Consider the following 22,304-nt stretch of genomic DNA (forward strand, 5'->3'; position numbering starts at 1 on the left):
TTTTTTTAATTTGGGATTTTTTTTAATATATATATTTTTTTAAAAATATATTTTTTTTTACATGGAACTCGTCTCTTGAAGAGACGAGTTCCATTTGGATTTTTTTTTTTTTTAATTTGGGATTTTTTAAAATAAAAATTATATTTTTTAAAATAAAAATTATATTTTTTAAAAAATATTTTTTTTTTACATGGAACTCGTCTCTTCAAGAGACGAGTTCCCTTTGGAATTTTTTTTTTTTGGAATTTTTTTTTTTAAATTTAGGATTTTTTAAAATAAAAAATATATTTTTTTTTTACATGGAACTCGTCTCTTGAAGAGAGGAGTTCCCTTTTTGGAAATTTTTTTTTTTTTTTTTTAAATTTGGGATTTTTTTACATGGAACTCGTCTCTTCAAGAGACGAGTTCCCTTGAATAATTGTTTAGAATTTTTTTAAAATTATATATATATTTTTTTTCATGGAACTCGTCTCTTCAAGAGATGAGTTTGCTTTTTTTTACACACCCTCTCTCCTCTCTTTCACCCTCTCTCCTCTTTCCTCTCTTCTTTCATGGAACTCGTCTCTTCAAGAGACGAGTTTGCTTTTTTTTTTACAGTCACCCTCTTTCCTCTCTCCTATCTCCTCTCTCTCACCCTCTCTCCTCTCTCCTCTTTCCTCTCTTCTCTCACCCTCTCTCCTCTCTCCTCTCTCCTCTTTCCTCTCTCCTCTCTCCTCTCTCCTATGTGGCAAAAACTACCCTATATTTGTAATAACTTCTGCCAGTACAGTAATTTAAGCATAACTTTTTTGTACTATCGAGAAAAGTCCTTGGTTTGTGTAAAAGGACATAAAAGGGATAAACATGACCTCAATTTTCGGTCCCAAGATTCGTATATTGCACTTCGAGTTCGAAGCTTTGCAAAATAGGCCCAACTTTTAGCCCAAGTTTCTGTGGAATACGGACGGGGAGAGTGTGGAGACACGGATTCGAAGGAGCGTGGGTGAGTGAGGAGGAATTTTCCAAATCAATCAGCGTGGACTATAAAGGTTTCTTCAGTGAACTCAATCGACACTACTATTTTTATTTTCCCCATAAATCAAAGATCATCCATAGAACACTCCGAATCCCAGATTTTGCTTCCAGGTAAAATGAAATCTAAATCAACGTTTATTTTAATTTATGCTTCTTCTTCTTTTTTTTAAATTAAAGTTTTCTGTTTTACGAATATCTACGATTTCTTGACCTAAATTCAATCATTTCTTCTGAGTTATGTTTCTTAATTGCAAAATGTTGATCAAGAACGAGCTCTTTGTGATTGTCTGCGGTTCCATGGCGACTGCATCCAATGAAGCCACGAGCATCTGCAGTCACTGGTAATATGGGTTTTTTTTTTCTTTCTTTCTTTTCATGAATAAGATTTGGGAATTTATGTTCGTTGCTTTAATTGGTCCATGAAATCTATGTTCTCGGTGTAATTCACCTTTTTTCTCAATTTTAATTGTAGAGAACATAGCTGATTGCCCTGGTGTTTTATTTTATTTTTTTGATAGCGCTTTCTTAACCTCTGTTTGAATCATGAAAAATTTGAGGGAAAATACGAGGAAAAGAAAACGAGAAGAAAAAAAAAGCAGGGAAGAAAAGTGTTGGAAAATAAAATAAAAGCTTAATCTCAATAATTATTATTTTTCCATGATTATCCAATTTTATTCCTCTTTTATACAAAGAATGTAAAAATTTAAATGTATAAGGTGTAAATTTTTTAACTGTTTAAGTTTTTACAATTTCCATTATACTTCATTTCCCTTCCAATTTTTTCATGGGAAACCAAACAAGAGAATTTGAGTTCTCTTCATTTTTCCCTCCTCTGTCCGCGCCTTCCAAGATCCAAAAGTATCTACCTTGTTTTGCACTGCCTCAAATGATATTTCTTCCGTGCTCCTGGTATTCACAATGCCCGGGCTATGTTCTCGGTGTTCTTTTAATTGCAATGTAGGCTTGCTTTGTTCTAAATGGCTTAATTGATATTTAAGTACACCAGCAAAAATAATGAAACAATTCAACTTGCTTTGATGGCACTATGTATGCTTCTTTGAGGGGCAAGAATAGCAAATCCTAGGATATGTTCTGGAGCTACCTAGTTAGGGGTTTGGGTTGGGGTTGTGCGAGCCTATGGGATAAAATAGGTTTGGGGCTACCGAAAAGAAAAGCACTTGCATGGTTGCTGAGTTGCAGCATAGTTCATTCTGTTGAAGTAACTCTGTCTTTAGTCAGATCAATCAACTTGACTTCTCTCAAATTTTGCATGTTGTGATGCTGCTCATTTGTGCGACATATCAATCCCCATATGATTGTTGCCTTGTCCTTTTGATTCCCTTGAGATGTACATCTGGGGTCTTATAGAAATTGGAAATATTTTATATGCTAAGAATAAACACTGTCCAGATAAGTTAAAGATAACAATAATATGAGAAGGAGGCAGCTGAATTTTACTGGAGATTATGAGTTATGATTTTGAAGGGAATCATGATGGCACACATCATCAACTGAAAAATTCTTAAATAAGCATTGTTGGTTCAAGTTGGCTTTTCATGTCATTGATCTATTTGATTGATGAATAAAGTGAATGGTACAGAATGACCATGCAGCTGGGTGACCATGCAAATGTCTCTTGTTTCATTTTTATTTTATTTTATGGTGGTCTTATGGTCCCTATCTAGTTTTATGTGGGGCTAGACCCCAACCCAACTCTCTATCCTAGCCCCTAGATAACTTAAATAAAACTGCAAATTCCATGATTGAGACACTGAACCAGTTGAGTTATATGGTTTTACTTGCCATATGAAATAGTGGTGTTTCTTGGCAATTGCTAAGTATGCTGGAAATGGATATGTTTTGGCTTTCCCATTATCTTTCTTTACACATGTTTATAGTGTTGTTGCTTTAGATGGTTTGTTCCAAATCTATAGAAATGTGAGGGTCACTCTCACTAGATTTTGGAAAGTATTATGGAAAGGAAAAGAATAAGAAGGAATGCACATTTAATTCACTTGTTTAACTTTTCATGGAAAATAAGAATGAAGATAGAACATAGTGAAAATTGTTTTAAAAACTTGTACAGTTTCAAACTATCTGTTTGTTGAAAAAGAAATAAAATTGGAGAATAATCAGCAAAAATTTATTAAGCTAAAACTTATTTTTTATTTTCCTTTTGTTTTTTGTTCCTTTATTCTTTCCTTTGCATTTTTCATGATCTAAATGGAGCTTTAGTCAAATCACTTTATATCTTAAATTATTATTGATTTTCTGTTTCGAAAAGTTGCAAGTCAAAAAAGGAAAAACTTATGAGGTTTAAAATGATAGTTAGCTTAAGCACGTGTCCCAAGTTTGGAACCTGCCTCTTGAGAAGCCCATTTTCTGAATCATTGGAAACCTTTCCTTTTTTTCAACACTCTTCTCTTTTTTCCTTGTTTTGTTCTGAAACTTGAGTGTTCCAAAGAAGATTGTTTCAACTGTGTGCATAGGGTGCAACCCATTTTTCTTTTATTGGCACTATTTAACATAGTTGCTTGCCTTAAAAGAAAAAGTCATCCTGAAGGTGTAACTTAATGCTTTCTTGATATTTAGATAAAATCCTTTCCAATCAAGATTCTTCTGACCTTCTATTAGGATTTCCATGACTTCTTTGCATTCTTTGTCACTGGGTTCCTCTTCAAGAAATTTTCTTCATATTGTTTCTCCATATCACGTCTTCCCTTTCAGGTCATGCTCCATTCACTAATACCGCAAGACTTGTCAAAGACAAACAACCCCTCTTAGAAAGTGCTTCTCTTAGAATTTTGATTTTTTCCGCTGAAAGCAACCTGCTTGAGCTACACAGCCCTTGTTAATACTCATTTGACTGTTCATTCTGATTACATTGCCAAATGCTGTAGTAATACATAAATGCTTAAGATTGAATATTGCATTCATCTCCCAATAGTTGGTGGTTTACTCATGTTCATTAATTTATTAAAATTTTCAGTTAACCTCTCTTTGAGTGGGTCTAACCCGAGAAGTTTGCTGACAACTGAATAAACTCTTATGTTTTTAGTGACAGATCTATTCCTTCTACAAATATTGATTTGCATTATGTTCATTGCTCCCGAAATCTAGAAAGATGTAAACATTGTGGTGACATGGTTCCCAAAAAACATGCTGAGGAACATTACTTAAATACCCATGCTTCGGTATGTGAATTTATCTTAGAAAGTCTTTTTACCAAGTGGAATATTATGTCATGTATTTCCAAAGGACGTATTCACTGTTTTTTTAAATTAAGGATTTTTCCTCTTTTTAATTTTGTTGTTTGTCAAGGAACTTGCAATTGCCTTGGCAAAATTTATCTGGAAGGAATTGCAAGGTCAAGTTAATGGTATTTCTCTCCTTTCTTAAAGATATGCTGTAATCAATTTCTGCACTATTTGCACAAAAGGTTTGACCTAATGTGGAGGGTGATGCAATGCTGCAGTTGCCACATATCCTTTGGGCAGGATCTTGTACCTTGTTCTTGGTATTTCTTGCTGAAGTAGTTGCAGTATGGGATTTAAAAAAAAGAAAGATTATAATTATGGCCTGTCTTCATAGTAGAGCAGAGAAGTTTGTCAAGAGGAATGGAGCCTGCCGTTGCCACACATGCTGTGTGTGTGAACTTTTACCTAATGGGTTCTTTGGGTTTCTTACTGAAGCAGGTACAACACTGGAAAAAAGGATTATACTGATGACTAGGCTCTATACTAGATGAGAGCAGATTGTCAAGAGGGAGTGAAGGAGGGAGATACAGCATTACTTGGCCCTGTGCACATACAGGAGCCTATAATAAGTAAAATGGGCCCTACTGTAGAGCATTCCCAGGTGTAAAGTTTCAAGAGGGCTTGGGGCGAAGTGTCAGGGGATGATTTACCTCTCAAGTTGACCATTTTTAACTCAATAGGTTAAGGACACATCCCAGCTAGCCCTTGCCCAGCTACTGAAACAAAGGCCTCATGTCATTTGATGAACTTATGGCAACAATGGAACCTAAGCGGGCAATATCTGTCCTTACTACCTACTTGGGGAGGATACATTCTAAATATAATTGGGTTGTCATGACAAAGTGCAGATTTTAAAGATATTATAACAATTTGGAGTTTTTATTTTTTAATAGAGGTTGTTGCTTGAAGATGTACAAGATGTGAGTATTAAGACAGTATTTTCCTTTGTATTTTTAACTTAATTTTTTTAGAACCCTTTTCATTTATGGAGTTATTGAAGTAAAGCATTTGATGGAGGATTGCTAGATAGTAAAACCTTAGGAGTGTCGTAATAATTGGTGGAAAGTGGAATATTATAGCCAATCACTGATAATCGGGGTGAGATTGTGGTTGAGTTGAATTGAGTTCTACATTTTATTTGTTTTATATATATTACATTTATTAATGAATTTGTATTAGCAGGTATCCTGTTCACTCTGTAGTGAGACAATGGAACGTGAAATTTTAGCTGTTCATAGGGGTGAAAATTGCCCCCAAAGGATTGTCACATGTGAATTTTGTGAATTTCCTTTGCCTGCAATTGATCTGTCAGAGCATCAGGTACAGTTACTGTCAATCATATTGAAGTGGATTGCATTAAATCTAGTAATATCTTTTGGCAGCAATTTTGGTTGTGATACTTCTGTATTGTTTTTTAATTTATAGGAAGTATGTGGCAACCGAACAGAATTGTGTCATCTGTGTAGAAGGTACGTTAGACTGCGTGAAAGGAATGACCACGAAGCCAACTGCAATGGTGTCTCATACGATAGTGTTGGTGTACCTGATAATACTGTCAGTCCTTCCAGGTAGATGGTCATCTGCTATTTTATATCTTTTGAGTTTATGAATAAGCACCTTTTTGTTCTGTTTCTTTAGATGTGCTGAAATTGCTTGCATGTGGAACCTACTAGCAATCTTCCCAATCCAACTTCTTGCGAACTCTCAATGGGTTAAATTTAAGGGCATGTAGAGATTATCTTTTGATTACTTTCATCTTGGTTCTTCTATCATAAGAGGTTACAATTTCTTCTAGAGACCACATGTTGTTCATTCCTATTCCCTCCATAAGTTACTGGTTCTGCACTGGCCTCTTATGCTATATATAAAATATGTTCCTGTAAAAGAAGAATGTAGAAGATATGAATCAGGGTATACTGGAAATATGCTGCTAGTCCGTTTGAAAAACTTGCTTTAGGATTGTAGTAATGTAAATAAGGTGAAACCTTGAGTATTTGTATAGTGGGATGAATGATGGATTTGAAAATTGAAGCTAATCTTGTGTGAAGTGGAGCGAGGACTCTTTCTTATCCATCCCAAACTAAATTACTGAACAATGGTCCTTACATTTCCAACATATTAGAGCATTAGTACAAAATTCTAAATGGCTTAGCCAAACTGCTGTTTTACTTTCTATATGGACTCTTGATATGCATAACCATAATTCTATTACGTAGTGCGAACCATCTCCCTCCCTGCCATCCACCCACACGGATATAGTGGGGAAAGAAGGATTATCTTCGACGTATATAACATTAACTATGTCAGCTGGCTTAGAGATAAACCTACTTGACCTAAAAAAACGCTTCTGTCTATTAAAACTTTGTTTTTTTTTTGCCATTCTAAGATGCCACCATTTACTGTACTGCCATCAGGATCTTTGGAATTTGCTTGAAATCATCTAGCACCATGGATTTAACTTATAATTTCACGTGGTGTTTGTTTGGAATCTGCCAGAAGGGATGCTAGGGCAGCTGAAAGAGAGCAAGGTGGGCGGAGAAGGCCACCACAGGAGTTTTCACAGAGACGTGTTCTATTCACCATTGCAATAACAGGCATTGCTGTTATATTAGGATCACTCTTCTTCCAGAGGAAGACTGAGAACACTGAAATGCATTAGCAGCAGGAAAGAACTTTATGGTGGTGTATTCATTTTGTCTGGAACTGAATTATTTTGAGAAAATACTGCAATAACCATTTGAACACATAAGGATGCCACTGATATATAAAACATATATTATTGACATTTTATTCATATTCGTTTCCTAGTCTGAATATTTACATGAAGTAAATGGATTACTTTGTCAACTTCTACGGGGAAAGGTTACATGTTACTTGGATTTTACTGTTCATTCGCATGAATGCTGTTTTTACACAATCTTGAGGGCCTGGTTTTTTATTTATTTATTTATTTTTTTTATTTTTTAAATTATTTGTTTATTGTTATTCTGATATACCATACAAAATTTATAAAATTAAATACTTTAGCATAAAAGATTAAACGTCTAAATATAATGCCCATTGGAACGAAGAGCACAAAAATCCAAAGGGTTAACGTTACTTGTCTTTGAATGAAACGGTTAAGCCAACCATCTGCGAAAAAAGTGCATGGTTATGGTATAAGAATTTGTTAACAATAGGCAATCGATATTTACTTTCTAAAACAACGTTATTGTTATGGTGATAAGCATTCATTTGAAAATAATTATTTACGTGAAGATAATGAATTTTATAAAAAAATTAAAGAGAATTTTAACTTTTTTTACTTTTTTAGGATTTTAGTAAAATTAAATCACAAAAAAAAATGTATATCTAATTTTGATCTTGTAACTTGTTTTTAGGAATTTTATTAAACATCTTACATGTCAAATTTTAAAACCGTTACATTTATACATGTTTGCCAAATCAAAGCATGATCGATATTGAAAAGTTTGTTATTAATTATAAGCTCATATAGGTTTTACTGTAATGGGAGATCAATGGCAATTTAATAAATATTTAAATAAAATATAAAAAATTTAAAATAAAACTTTATCCCAATTTTATAGCATAAAGATAAAGAATGCAATTATCATAAACTAACTTAAGCCAAAATCCAATTCTTTGATATTATATTAAAAAGAAAATAGATGAAAAACTAATAACAAAAGAACCCCATATTATCCTTAGTTTTGAGTGGTGAAACTACTTTCCTCCATAAGTGTTAGGCAATAAAAATAATGTCAGTAACTTATTATTTTATATTTTAATTTAATTTTGTTATTTTATAATTATGATATTATTTATTTTTCATATACCATCATTGAATTATTTTACCAATGCTTCAATACGTCAAGCGCAAGTTAGGTATGGTACGCTAGCCTTTTTCTTATACGAAATTTGACCGCTTCTTCTTTCAAAGATCAGTCGGGTCAAACCCGAATTACCATTGGACGGTCGAGATTAATTTACAAAGAAGATGGACGGTCACTGTTGATATAGGAGTCCCAAGTTGTCTAGAGGACGGATGGTTGATGGGGTTTTAAGGAGGTTTTAAGCAGAAAAAGAGTCCACCAAGAGCTCCGCCCCTAAAATAATTGTGTTCAATCCCATTCAAGGAATTCTGTTCTCCGATGAACCCGAGCGAATCTTTGAGTGCCGGAATGTCGTCATCGGAATCTAAAACCCTAGAAGCCAAATCGGAAGCTTCAGAAAATCTAACGGCAACCGAACCCTCGAATCCTTCAATTGAAGAAGAAAACCTAGGAGAACAGACCCAAGAAGAAGAAGAGGAAGAGGGAGAGTGCGGGTTTTGCTTGTTTATGAAAGGAGGTGGGTGCAAGGAGAGCTTCATTGCTTGGGAGAAGTGCATTGAAGAAGGGGAGAACAACAAGGAGGATATCGTGGAGAAGTGTTTCGAGGTGACCGCCGCTCTGAAGAAGTGCATGGAAGCGCATTCCGATTACTACGAGCCGGTGCTTAGAGCGGAGAAGGCAGCGGAAGAGGAATTGGAGCGCGAAGTAGCGTCGAGGGATTCAGAGCAAAATAAGGAAGATGCTAATCCGGAGGAAGCAGTTTCAAAGGAAAAATAAGGTTATTTGATTCAGAGTTTCAAAAAATTCATTGTCTTAGGTGGCTAGGTGATTACTCACAGTGATGATCCGCAGTGGAAGAAATTTCCGGTTTTTTGTTGTACCTTATGGTGATAGCCTGGGGATTCCTGGAGGTAACCAAGGGTTATTGAGATTAAGTTGACCTTTTTTAATGGCACTTTTCTTTTGTTCGGAATTAAGAATAAGTGGATGCTGTTTTTTGCTCCAAAAAATTGAGTTCTTTTTATAATATTTTTGTTTTTGTTGGGATTCTTGGGAATTAAGAATAAGCGGATGCTGTTTTTTTGCTCCAATTCATTCAAAAGCATTCATATTTCAGTTGTTTGAGTTACTGTTTTTTGGAATTACCTGTTTGGTTTGGATCAAGAAAGTTTTATTTCTCTTTAAATTGGTAATAGATGATATGTTGAGTCTCACTTATTGAATCGTGCCTCGTGGAAAACTGAACTAGAGAGGGATTCAGTTTCCCAGTTTTGCAGTTTGACGAGTTTGTTTAATTTATGGAATTTGTTTTTTGTGTAATCTGAATATGTATGACTTGGTTTTTTCTGATCTGTTGTTGTTACTTGGAGTTTGAATTACCCAATTTGCGTGCCTTCCAAAGTTCCCTAATTCTCTCACTATATATATGCAGAGCCCATCAGGCAATTTTTTGTATTGCTTCCATTTAGTTTGAAAGGTTTCTGAAGAGTCTCTCTTTCAGAATATCTACTTCTTTGACATTGGGAACCCATATTCTCAATGGCTATGTTTATGGTAGTATTGCATTGATTCACTTTCTTTTTGTAACTGGCATCAGTGTTGAACTAGTGCGTCAGATTATTTTCCATTATTTTTATTAATTTTCTTTCCATTTGGATTCTGATGGCATTTCAGTTTTGATTCAAGTGAGTTAAGGACTTTATTTTTCTTCAATTTAATCTTGCTTTTGGGTGATTCTTCAAAATTTTCCTAGGAATTTCCATTTTGTTTTACTTTCAGATTATGATTCTCCTTTTTCAGATCTTGATTTGCCTTTTTTCACTTTTCAAAATTTTGGATTTTTTCTTTTATTTTGAATAATTTCTTACAAGTTTCTTTGGTCTTTCAATATTTTTTTTTTCTTTTTTCCTGTTTTGATAAAAAGTCTTGCTGTTCTTGTTTCAGAGAAAAGAAGAAGAAAAAGAGAATAAAGGACAAGCGAATAAAAGAAATTTTGGATTTCTTGGAATTTGATAATTGTTTGGTTCTGATGAAAATATAAGAAAAGAAAGTATTAAATTGTTACTTTGATGTTGTCTATGGGGCATTACCAAATTTAATAACTTCTGCTCTGAATTAGTTGAGAAAACCATGACGAAAAGGCTATAAGATTTTTAATCTCCTGTTGAAAGTCATTTTTTCCTTTTGTGTCTTCATAGACCTTTTTATTTATATTTATCTATTTATTTATTTATTTATTATTATTATTATTATTATGTGTTAAGTTCAGTTGGTAGAGTTCCAAAAATGATGAGAAGTTCTTAGGTTCAAAATTTTATTCACATGTTCATGCAGTCATTAATAGAGAATTGATAGTAAGTTTGAATAGTTGAAGGTTTGCATAGGAAAAGTTTGTTATTAAATTAGAAGTCAAAAGGTTAGTTTTTTTACCATTATAGTGGATGTCCTCAGTAAGATGATGACAAGAGCAGATGAAAGTTGTTTATTTGATGAGTTCATAGTTAGTAGGGATAGGACTAGAGTGTCTCTTTTATAATTTGCAAATGATAGTGAGAAGGTAGTGATGGAACCTCGAGGTGGTGGAGAGTTGCTGGAATTCACAAAAGATGAAATCACATATGAAGACCATGATTTTCCAAATTTAGTGGTAAGACGTTTAATGTTCACTTCAAAAGCATCAAAAAGTGATTAGAGGAGAAATAATATTTTTAAAATTAGATGTTCTTCACATGGGAGGCTTTACAATGTTATTATTGATTGGGAAGGGGGGTTGTGAGAATCTTGTTTCTAAAGAAATGGTGAGAAAGCTCAACTTGGAAGTGTTGCCACACCCAAAGCCATATCGAATCATTTGGTTCAAGAAAGGAGGTGAAGTAGAAGTAGTGCATCAGTGCCTTGTTCCCTTCTTGATTGGGAAAAACTATTTAGATAATGTTTTATGCAATATGGTGGAAATGGAAGTCTGCCATTTGTTATTTGAAAGGCCATGACAATTTGACAATAAAATTGTTGGAAAAGAATGTTTATGGTTTTTACAAAAATGGACCTTAAGGTAGTACTTGCCTCGATGAAAGAAGTGTTTGTTAAGTCTAAGGTAGAACATGGACAATCTAATGTGAATGTTTGATGCTTTTTAAATGAGTTTGAAGCTAATGGAGTTGGCTTTTTTCTGTTGGCAAAAGAAGTCTTAGAAGATTAGCAAGATGTTTCTAATAAAGCCAAGGCATTATTGGAAGATTTTGCAGAAGTATTTCCTATAGAGCTGCCAAGTGGATTGCCTCCAAAAAGAAGCATTGAGCACTATACCCGGAGCCAACCTACCAAACCTGCCACATTACGGAATGCCTTTAAAAGAACATGAAGAACTTTAAAGACAAGTGGAAGAGTTGCTGCAGAAGGGATGTATAAGGGAATCAATGAGTCCATGTGCAATTTCAACACTATTAACTCCAAAGAAGATGGTACCTAGAGAATGTGCATCGATTGTCGACAATAAATCAAATAACAATAAAGTATCAATACCTAATCCCAAGATTGGATGATATCCTAGATATGTTGCATAGGGTAAAAGTAGTTTCTAAACTTGATCTTAAAAGTTACTATCTCCAGAATAGGATTTGGGAAGGTGATGAGTGGAAAACAACCTTCAAAACTAACCATGAGCTTCATGAATGGACCGTGATGCCTTTTGGTTCTTCAAATGCACCCAACACATTCATGCGTTTGATGAACCAAGTTCTGAAGCATTCATTGGAAAGTTTGTGGTGGTGTATATTGATGATATTTGTAACCCATCCAAGGAGTCTCATTTGTAGTACTTGAAGGACGCATTAGATGTTCTCAAAGGAGAAAAGCTTCATGCCAATACGAAGGAGTGCGGATTTTTTATTGATTCTTTACTGTTTCTAGGATATGTAGTTAGTGTTGAAAGGATAAAAGTTGATAACATTAAGGTTGAAGCAATTAGAAGCTGTCTAATATCAAAAACAGTGAGAGAAGTATACAGTTTTCATGGTCTAGCCTCATTTTAGACGCTTCATCAAGAATTTCAGCACCATAATTGCTCCTGTAGCTGATTGCATGAAGAAGGGAGGTTTCAATGGTCAGAACAAGCTGAAGTTTTCAAAAGGTTAAAGAGATGCTCAACTCAGCCTCTGTATTAGTGTTGCTGGATTTTAAATGGGTCTTTAAAGTAGAGTTGATGCTTCATAATTGGGATTGGAACTATTTTAAGTCAAAAAGGTAGGCTTGTGTCATTTTTCAATGAAGAATTGAATGACATAAGATGGAGATACAACACTTATGATAAATAATTTTATTCTATCATTTAGGGTCTGAAGCATTAGGAGCATTACTTGATACATTAAGCATTTATTTTGCATACAAATCATAAAGCTTTGAAGCATCTCAATAGCCAACAAAAGTTAAGCAAGAGGCATGCCCATTAGGTTTCTTATTTGCAGCGATTCACATTTGTAATGAAGGACAAGTTTGGAGTGAGTAACAAAGTGGCAAATGCATGTAGTTGAAGAAATTTGTTCTTAACTAGCATGGTTGTTAATGTTGAAGGTTTCAATTCCTTCAAAGATCTTTATCCTGATGACCCTTTCTTTGGTTCAATTTGGAATGATCATATTAACAGGCAGCCAAGAAAGTATTTATTGCATGATGGTTTCCTATTAAAAGGAAATCAACTTTGTGTTTGAGATTGCACTTTAAGGGAAAAGATCATTCAAGACATGCATGGTAGAGGCTTTAGTGGACATTTTGGGCAAGGTAAAACATATGTTATGATTGAATAGAAGTTCTTTTGGCTAAAAATGAGGAGGGATGTGTACAAATTTGTAAAAAGGGGATCTAACATGTCAAGAATCAAAAGAAAAAGTTCAAAATATAGGTTTGTATGCTCCACTGCCAGTTCCTACTGCTCCTTGGGAAGATGTAAGCATGGACTTTGTGGTGGGGTTGCCTAGAAGTCGATGGGGAATGGATTCTATCTTTGTGGTGGTTGATAGTTTTTCAAAAAGGGCTGTTTCATTTGTTGCAAGAAGACTATGGATGCATCAAATATAGGAAATCTCCACTTTTGAGAAATTGTGCAATTGCATGGAGTTCCAAAATCAATCACATCAGATGAAGACTCCAAGTTTCTCTTTCATTTTTAGAGTTTTATGGAAGTAGCTTGGAACTAGGCTGCAACTTCCTATCATCCTCAAATGGATGGACAAGCTGAGTTTGCTAATAGAAGTTTGGGAGATTTATTGAGGTGCTTGGTTGGAGAAAATTCTAAGCAATGGGAAGTTGTGGTTGCACAAGAACTCTGGGAATCAAACTACAGGCAAAAGTCCTTTTGAAGTTGTTTATGAGAGGCAGCCAATGCATCTCTATGATTTAGATCCTTTACAAGAAATGGGAAGAAATAGCTTAAAGGGTGAAAACATGGTTAACTTGAGGAAAAAACTGCATGAAGAAATCAAAGTATGAGAAATATGCAAATAAAAAACACAACTAAAGCTTCCAAGAAGGCAAACATGGTGATGGTGTACCTACACAAGGAAAAATTTCCACCCGACTCTTATTCCAAGCTTAGCAAAAGAAAGATAGGACCTTACAGAATTATCAAGAAGGTTGAGGAGAATGCTTATGTGGCCAATCTACCAAATATATGGGAATAGATTCAACATTCAACATTTCAGATTTATATTCGTACACTGGTGAGAAAGTAAAAGAATTTCTCCAGCAACACCAAACTCGAGGATGTTCTTCTAAGGAGAAGAGAACGATGTAGTCATTAATGAAGAATTGATAGCAAGTTTAAATAATCAAAGGTTTGCATGAGAGATTTTTGTTATTAAATTAGGAGTCACAAGGCCAGTCTTTTTTTTTCCTAGAACTATGGTAAATGAATATATAAAGGCTACTAATTATCTTGGAAACGATCAGAAAATGGTTGAGACTAGCATTATAAAAGGGAAGAACCTATTTATTGCAAGGACTTTTTCATTTTTCCAAAAGAAATATACCAAGTGATTGTCTAGAACTTTCTGGTTTTGGTTTATGCAAAGGGTTTTTCTGAAATTTCTCCTTTAAGAAATCTTGACTCCAACGATGTTTGGAGTAACTTGGTTATAGTATACTTAGATAGTGGATATAATAGTTTTTCAGTTTTCATCATATTTTCTTTGAGACCTAACATCTAAATGATCTATTTTGGTGTTGAAACTTGTATCCTATATGGAATTTATTCACTCTATTATGCTAAGTTATGTGACTAGGAAAGATTGTTGAATCCTATTGATTGTTGTTAAACCTGCAATAATTTAATAGTCCTTGTTATTTTAATTGCCTCAATTATTTTATTTTATTTTTTTGATTAGATGAATTGCCTCAATTATGGATGTCCATTGTAAGAGATTGCAAAACTTTTGATTAAAAAAAAAAAGTGATTGTCGTTATAACTTCATTGCGTAGATGCCAAACTCCATGTGCAAACAAAGGAATATGGTTTGTGTGACATATCCACTAATATGAAAATAGAAAAAAAACTTTTTTCTCTCTCTATGAAGGTAATTTAATGGTAGGAAAAAAGTTGAAGGTCCATTATTGATAATTATCCTTTCCTGCTCGTTTACAAAGCTTATTTTGGTAGCAAAGGCATATGCTTAATGACATTTGTTGATTGCTCAAATAATTGCAATTTCCATTGGTTACTTTAACCAATTGGGAAAGTTGCACATCCATAGATATTAGTTACCACAAAAAATAATCATTTTTTTGAGGAACAACATAAAATGATTTTTTTATTTTTTTTATTGTTTAAAGAAAAATATTCCTTGTAATATATTCTTGAAGTTGATGCCTATATTAAGTTTATTTCATTTGTGCATTTACTTGAAATTTCACATAAACTGTCACTATGGCATCCTCGACTTCTACCAACTGTACACAGGTTCCTGAAGTTCATCGTTTTGGCCTTGTGGATACCATACAGCTTCAGGTAGGTGGTAATTTTCATGTTTGACAAGAAGGTTATAATTTATGAGTTATGTTGGCTAATTTGGAAGATTGAATTAAATTTGATTCATTGGTTGCTATTGATAAATGTGTCTAGATCTTCAAATGGACGAAATGCTAAATGTGAACTTCAACTTAAGAACTGTTCAAGGACATGGATTCTTCACTGGGGTTGCACTTACCATGGGAATGGGAAATGCCAGAATGGAGAACCTTATCATGATCTAATTTTCCTCTTACACAGTTTGTTTGTATGTATGAACCTTTGGAGACAAAACCTTATCAACAAACTGCTTCGCAGACACAATTTGTGAAGGCCTGTCCTTCTTTCTAACCTTCCTCTCTGTATTTTTATTTGCACTTCATTGACTAGCACAAATTAAGAGTGTAGAGGATGCATAGGTTGATATGTCTTGGTTATTATGCAGACTATATAGCAAAAGGTGGTTCTGCTAATATCTTGTCAAATTTTTCTAGGTTGAAATTAGAACATGGGAATTTCGGAATTGAGATACCTGAGAGATGCACATACCTCTCATCTACTCTGTTGGAGGCATTGTGAGGGATGCACCAAAAGCACTAGTTTGCCATTGATTGATATTGTGGAGAAGTCTCTTGGAGGAGATAACATGATCTTGCTGCAAAGTTATCGTGTTGATAACTACGACATGCTGGTTAGTTTTCTTCTGACATGAGTGATTTTGGTTATTCTGAAGAGAATGAACAATGTGCTTGGAAACTCTTTAGAGCTTGTTTGTCAGCTAATATTGTCACTTCCCTGTATAAGTTATCATGTCAAATCCTATTTCTTGGCCAAGTTTGTAAGGAATTTTATTGAAAATCTATTAGTGTTCCTAAACTCTGGATTCAGTGATTAATGGTATTATTCTTATTTGAAAATTTTCTTCATCTACGTATGTATAATGATATTTAACTATGTTTTTTCATGCTTCTAAGAATAATTTTCTTTTTCTCTATTTTAGACTAATTGTAGAAGTTATTTGAAAAGAACTTTTCACTTTAGAGGTGGGTCCTTTTAATTTGGAAAACACTCCTATTTTTATGAAAGGAAAGATGTGCCTTTACATGCCAGTGATATAACTAAATTTGGAAGTTGGTCACCAAACTTGCACAATTTTCAAGCATTTTATGTTTTTTACGAGTTAAAACCTATGATGCTAGTAGTAATTCAAATGGTTTAGTGACAGCCATATCTATGATCATCCCTTCTAAGTCAGTTGTGTATTATTTGCTGATACATCAATTGGGCTGTAGAACAGATTTGAAGGTTTTTTTCTTGCCAAAATGACCTTTACCTTTTGATGTGCTGTATAGATATGAAAAATTGAGCTGTGATCATACCTTCTAAGTCAGTTATCTATTATTTACTGATACATCAATTAGGCTGTAGCACAGATTTGAAGGTTTTTTCCTTTGCCAAAATGACCTTTACCTTTTGCTTTTCTGTATAGATATGACCAAAAAAAAAACCAGTCTTACTCTGGATCACAGTGAAATTTTACTGAGCATGCACTATATCATTAAAATTCTGTACCAATACATGTTTAGCACATTGTTAATGATCTGGCTGAAAAAATCAGCTCACTTAATGATCCTCTTCTTCATAATCTATATTATTTAGAAGTTGAGGAAAGGGTTCTTTTAAAGATGGCAGGAAACTTAAAGGAGTTACCTTGGACTTTTATGGAAAATATTTTGGATGAGGTTTTGCTGCCATCATGTGCTAATGTGCTCTACTACCCCACTGCATGGTTGCTGCATGTCATGAATAGGCATTTTTTCATATGAACTATGCCATAGCTTGCTTAATTGTCAGTGAGTTAATTTTACATCAAATAAAAGGAGTAGGTCATGCTGAGGACTTCAACTAGAAACTAGCAGCCTTGTCATGAATCTTAGGAGTTTTATAACTGGCCAAGTGTTCCATATAAGTTTTATTATATGAAATACCTCATGATTTCTAATATTCTGGAAGGCCCCTGTTCAGAAAATACAGGTATATAGTCCCTGTTTAGAAAATACAGTTATATATATAGAGAGAGAGGGAGAGAGAGTTGTTGCTTTTCCACCGAGGCAGAGTACTTTTACAATAGGAGTTAACTTAATATTTATTGTTTTGATCTCTCCAAATCCATTAGAGGTAGGTAGTCTCAGCCAATCTATTCCTGCTAGCATTTCTTGGTAATATTTTCTCACAAAAGGACTTATCATTGTACTTCCTTTTGTGTACTTGGTACATATTTTCTGATTCTAAATCTTATTGCAGTTGCATATCATTGGGATAAACCAATGATGCAAATGTATTTAGTATCTTGGTCATGACCTGGGTTTCCAACTGTTGTCCTTACATCCAGAGTCTTGTAATAGAAAATATAACAACTTAGTTGTTGGAAGTGCATTACTTTTCACCATGTTGCCTCAGAGTAGGGTTTGGTGTGCACTCAGATTGTCATGCTGCTTGGTATAGGGCATTTTTTCACACCAAATATTCTGCTTTGTGTGGTTCTAGCCTAAGTTGGCTTAATATACATTGTTAGCTTATTATCTACCATCTTAAGCTTTTTAGCCTAAACCGGGTTATCTATTTTCCTCATTTATTGAGCCCATGTGCCTATACAAAGAAGGTTATCCTTAAGGGGTTTGTTATAGCTTTAACCCAAATTAGCTTGATTTTCATTGTTGGCCTAGTACCTAATGACTTTTTAGTCAAGTTGGTAGCATAACATGGTAAAACCAACTTAACTTGTCCACGGTGGAACTTAACACAGGTTAAACAAGGATTCAGCCATCCCAACTCTCTAGGAACAAAGTTGTCCCAATCAGCACTTCCTCTTGGGCATAGCCTTTGCTGCTCCTATAGCACACCTTTAGCCCATATGCTGCCTTTGCATATGCATACAATGTTCAGCCCAATGTATGTCAGCAACACTTACAGAACTTGGCCCACTACCCATGCAACACTTGACAGTACTATGTTGGCTTGCTTGCCTTGGCCTTGTCCATGTCTTAGGTTGCTTCGCCATGCAGCCAATGCCAATTTGCCTCTATCCATGTCAGTTGATGTTGTGCATGACTAGGATATGACCTTGCTTTCTCCAGCCCAGAGCATTGCACCCATGACCAAGCTTGTCTCCACCCACAGCATTGTTCTCATGGCTTTTTCTTGATTTTGTTAAGTCTTTCCATGATATTGCACCAGAGCCTTGTCCTTACAAGGGTTGGCCATGCCTTTGTGCATGTTGGCAGAGCTCCCTTGCATGCCTTGTCATGTCATGCCATGTTATGCTACACTATACACCCTCCCAAAGAGCCATTCTGATCCATTCTCACATTTGTAGGACACATCAAGTATGCTTCAACCATCATAATTTGATAGATTGGGATTATTGATGTGTGGAAGTCGGAGGAGAATGGGATGAGTGAAGGGATAGTAAATGCATTTAAAACCCTGCTGTCCAAGCCGGGGGATTGGCGCCCTTCTTTGGCTGGACTGCAGTGTGAACAGCTACAGAGCCTGGATGCTGATGCTTTAGAGGTGCCGTTCACGGAAGAAGAGGTTCATGACGCGTTAGTAGGTTGTAGTGGGGACAAAGCCCCGGGTCCTGATGGATTTACAATGTCTTTTTGGCAGTTTGCGTGGGATTTTGTGAAGGAAGATGTGATGAGATTCTTTAGGGAGTTTCATGAACATGGTAAATTTGTGAAAAGGCTAAACACTACTTTTTTGGTTTTAATCCCAAAAAAAATGGGGGCTGAGGATTTGAGGGAGTTCAGGCCCATAAGTTTAGTGGGAAGCCTATACAAGTGGTTGGCTAAGGTTTTAGCCAATAGACTTAAAAGAGCGGTTGGAAAGGTGGTTTCTAAGGCTCAAGGGGCTTTTGTGGAGGGAAGACAGATTCTAGACGCGGTGTTAATAGCTAATGAAGCCATTGACTCGATTCTAAAGAACAATGAAAATGGGATCTTGTGTAAACTTGACATAGAGAAGACATATGACAATGTGGACTGGTCCTTTCTTCTTACAGTAATGCAGAAAATGGGTTTTGGGGAGAAATGGTTAGGGTGGATCAAGTGGTGCATATCCACTGCAAGTTTCTCTGTGTTGATCAATGGAACGCCTAAGGGTTTTTTCCAAAGCTCAAGGGGTTTAAGGCAAGGGGATCCTCTCTCGCCTTATCTCTTTGTGATTGCCATGGAGGTCTTCAGCTCGTTCCTTAATAGGGCTGTGGACAATGGTTATATCTCGGGCTGTCAGGTGAAGGGAAGGAATGAAGGTGGGGTTCAGATTTCACACTTGTTGTTCGCAGATGACACTTTGGTGTTTTGCCAAGCCTCCCAAGATCAGCTGACTTACCTAAGTTGGCTGCTAATGTGGTTTGAGGCCGCTTCGGGAATGAGAATTAACTTGGATAAGAGTGAACTTATTCCAGTAGGGAGGGTTGTGGATATTGATGATCTTGCCTTGGACTTTGGATGTAAAGTGGGTAGTCTCCCGTCCACGTATTTGGGTCTTCCTTTGGGCGCTCCGTTTAAGTCAGTGGCAATGTGGGATGGAGTGGAAGAGTAGTTCCGCAAAAGATTGACTATGTGGAAGAGACAATACTTATCCAAGGGAGGAAGAGCAACCTTGATCCGAAGTGCTTTGTCAAACCTTCCCATTTACTATATGTCTGTTCTAAGTTTACCAAGTTCAGTTAGAAGAAGACTAGAACAAATCCAAAGGGATTTTCTTTGGGGCGGTGGCAGTTTGGAGCGTAAACCACATTTAGTAAGATGGAAGGTGGTGTGCTTAAGCAAGAAGAAAGGGGGTTTAGGGATCAAATGCCTTTCCAATCTCAATAAGGCACTCCTTTCTAAATGGAATTGGCGTTTTGCAAACGAGAGAGAGGCTTTGTGGAATCAAGTGATTAGAGGGAAGTATGGGGAAGATAGAGGGGGTTGGCGCACGCGGGAAGTGAGAGAGGCGCATGGCGTGGGGCTCTGGAAAGGGATAAGGATGGACTGGGATTTGGTGGGTGCGCGGATTTCTTTTAGTGTTGGCAATGGGAGGAGGGTGAGCTTTTGGAGGGATAGATGGTGTGGGGATGCCCCTTTGTGCGATTCGTTTCCTTCCATCTATGCCTTATCGATTGAAAAGGAAGCTTGGGTGGCGGATGTTTGGGATCCCTTGGTGCAAGGGGGTAGGGGGGGTTGGAACCCTTGTTTTTCAAGAGCCCTAAACGATTGGGAGGTGGAGGAGGCGGAATTATTTTTGGGGTGTCTTCACGGGAAGAGAGTCATTGGAGACGTAGATGATAAGGTAGTTTGGACTGAAACAAAGAGTGGCATTTTCTCGGCTAAGTCTCTATACCTTGCTCTAGAAGCGGACTGCCCTAGTTCTTTCCCATCTAGCTGCATTTGGAATGTGTGGGTACAACCCAAAATCAGCTTTTTTGCGTGGGAGGCCGCATGGGGTAAGGCGCTTACCCTAGATCTTGTTCAGAGAAGAGGATGGTCATTGGCTAATAGATGTTACATGTGTATGGAAAAGGAGGAGACCATAGATCATCTGCTTCTCCACTGCTCCAAAACAAGGGTCTTATGGGAGTTGCTTTTTTCTTTGTTTGGGGTGTCTTGGGTGATGCCGTGTTCAGTTAGAGAGACTTTGCTTGGTTGGCAGACTTCTTCTGTGGGCAAGAAACACAGGAAAGTGTGGAAGGCGGCGCCCTTGCATATTTTTTGGACGGTTTGGAAGGCGAGAAATCGTTTAGCCTTCAAGGATGATGATATATCAATACAATGGTTGAAATATTCCTTTTTATGCTCGCTTTGGTCTGAGGCAAAGCTGTTTATAGTAGAATGCCCTCAAACTTTGGTGAATTTTATTGATTGGGTGGGTTCATTGTAAGGTTTTGGGCCTTTTGGTTGGTGGGTCTCTTATATGTTTTTGGTCTCTTTTGGTGGCGGGTGTATAGGTTTGTATACCTTACATAGGCTGTATACCTTGAGTCGCTCTTTTGGCGTCTCTTTATAAATGAATTTTCTTTACTTATCAAAAAAAAAAATTGATGGATTATTTAAACATTCATGTTCTTGAAAGGTGGTAGGAAGTTGCCTTAGCTAAATATCATCTTGATGCTTGGCTTTCACACCTATGTTGTGCCTCAAAAGGCATATAGGTGCAAGGTTTTGTCACACAAGACGTACCCATCAACTATTGCTACTAAGGGAGTAACTCCTAAATAAAAAGTGTGCATATGTATAGAAACAACCTTCAATTATTAGTTTGATATATGCTGTTAGCATGTTTCCTATGTTCAAACTTTTGGCAATTGGTAGTTTGACATGGTATCAGAATTTTGATTCCCAAAGATATTGGTTTCGAACCTTTTTGCCTATTTGTTCTCCTCTTTGTTGTTTGTCTATACATGTGTCTGCCTGTTCGTTAAGACTGCATACGAGCTGGGCATTAGCTTGACATTGTTCCATTTTTTCTTGATATGTGGCAGTAAGACCTTAAATTAGCATGTTATCTTGATAAGTTTTCCATTCATATATGGTTTTCAGTAGTTGACACTATCATGTTGTCTCAATTGATGGTTATCTCAAGGTGATATGTAAAACCTTGAAAAACTATGTTCACTTGATGGATATTTTCAAGAGGTTTAATTAAAAGTATCCTAACCTTGATTATATATATTTATCACAAATCCAACCCAAGAAGGGATTTTTGGTCTAGATTGTGGATTAAAAGAACTTCATGCACCTCAAGTTGATGTTTATCTGTATGTGTGTATTTGGTCTGCTGGTTTTCAAACTGTAATGTTGTCTCAATATATGATCTGGTTGGATTTTAAACTACTTTTTTGCTTCTGCTATCCATTACCTTGATGTATCCTTTCCTCGAAAACCCCTATTGCCTCATCTGATGTCAGGAATGAACATATGATTAACTTACCACATCATCTATATGTTTGGTTGCTAGGACCTAAGTTTTTCAATTGTGGGGAATTGTGAAGGGTTACTTCTTTGCTGCATGAGTTTAAAGTAAATAAATAATAGGTAGGTTTCACTATCTACCAACAGATTGGACCCAGGTATATAGCAGGTCCCTCTTCCACCACTAATTGGCCGCCTATGAATTTGGCATCAATTAGCAAAGAGTTGATTTTAGTTGAGAACCAAT

At 35.9% G+C, this 22,304-nt stretch overlaps 2 protein-coding genes across 5 annotated transcripts; both read left to right on the forward strand.

The window, feature by feature from the left end:
- The first annotated feature begins 885 nt into the window (after positions 1–885).
- LOC100252312 (uncharacterized) lies at positions 886–7,065 on the forward strand. 4 transcript variants are annotated; one of them, XM_010666141.3, is made up of 7 exons: positions 1,277–1,355; positions 4,079–4,208; positions 4,336–4,393; positions 4,490–4,709; positions 5,454–5,591; positions 5,697–5,839; positions 6,768–7,065. In XM_010666141.3, exons 4-7 carry the CDS (start codon positions 4,632–4,634, stop codon positions 6,928–6,930), a joined length of 522 nt encoding a protein of 173 aa, XP_010664443.1. In that variant the 5' UTR covers positions 1,277–1,355; positions 4,079–4,208; positions 4,336–4,393; positions 4,490–4,631; the 3' UTR covers positions 6,931–7,065. The 4 variants fall into 4 exon arrangements, with proteins under 4 accessions (XP_002285623.1, XP_010664441.1, XP_010664443.1 ...); XM_002285587.4 differs by lacking the exons at positions 4,336–4,393; positions 4,490–4,709 and adding an exon at positions 886–1,125 and having other exon boundaries at positions 1,282–1,355; positions 4,073–4,208; XM_010666139.3 differs by lacking the exons at positions 4,336–4,393; positions 4,490–4,709 and adding an exon at positions 930–1,125 and having other exon boundaries at positions 1,282–1,355; positions 4,073–4,208; positions 6,771–7,065.
- A 1,170-nt stretch (positions 7,066–8,235) lies between these two features.
- On the forward strand, positions 8,236–9,219 carry LOC100257445 (uncharacterized). Its single transcript, XM_002285586.5, has one exon. It carries the CDS (start codon positions 8,423–8,425, stop codon positions 8,879–8,881), a length of 459 nt encoding a protein of 152 aa, XP_002285622.1. The 5' UTR covers positions 8,236–8,422; the 3' UTR covers positions 8,882–9,219.
- Positions 9,220–22,304: the final 13,085 nt, after the last annotated feature.

The sequence above is a fragment of the Vitis vinifera genome, chromosome 18 (genome assembly GCF_030704535.1).
Source record: "Vitis vinifera cultivar Pinot Noir 40024 chromosome 18, ASM3070453v1".
NCBI lineage: Eukaryota > Viridiplantae > Streptophyta > Magnoliopsida > Vitales > Vitaceae > Vitis > Vitis vinifera.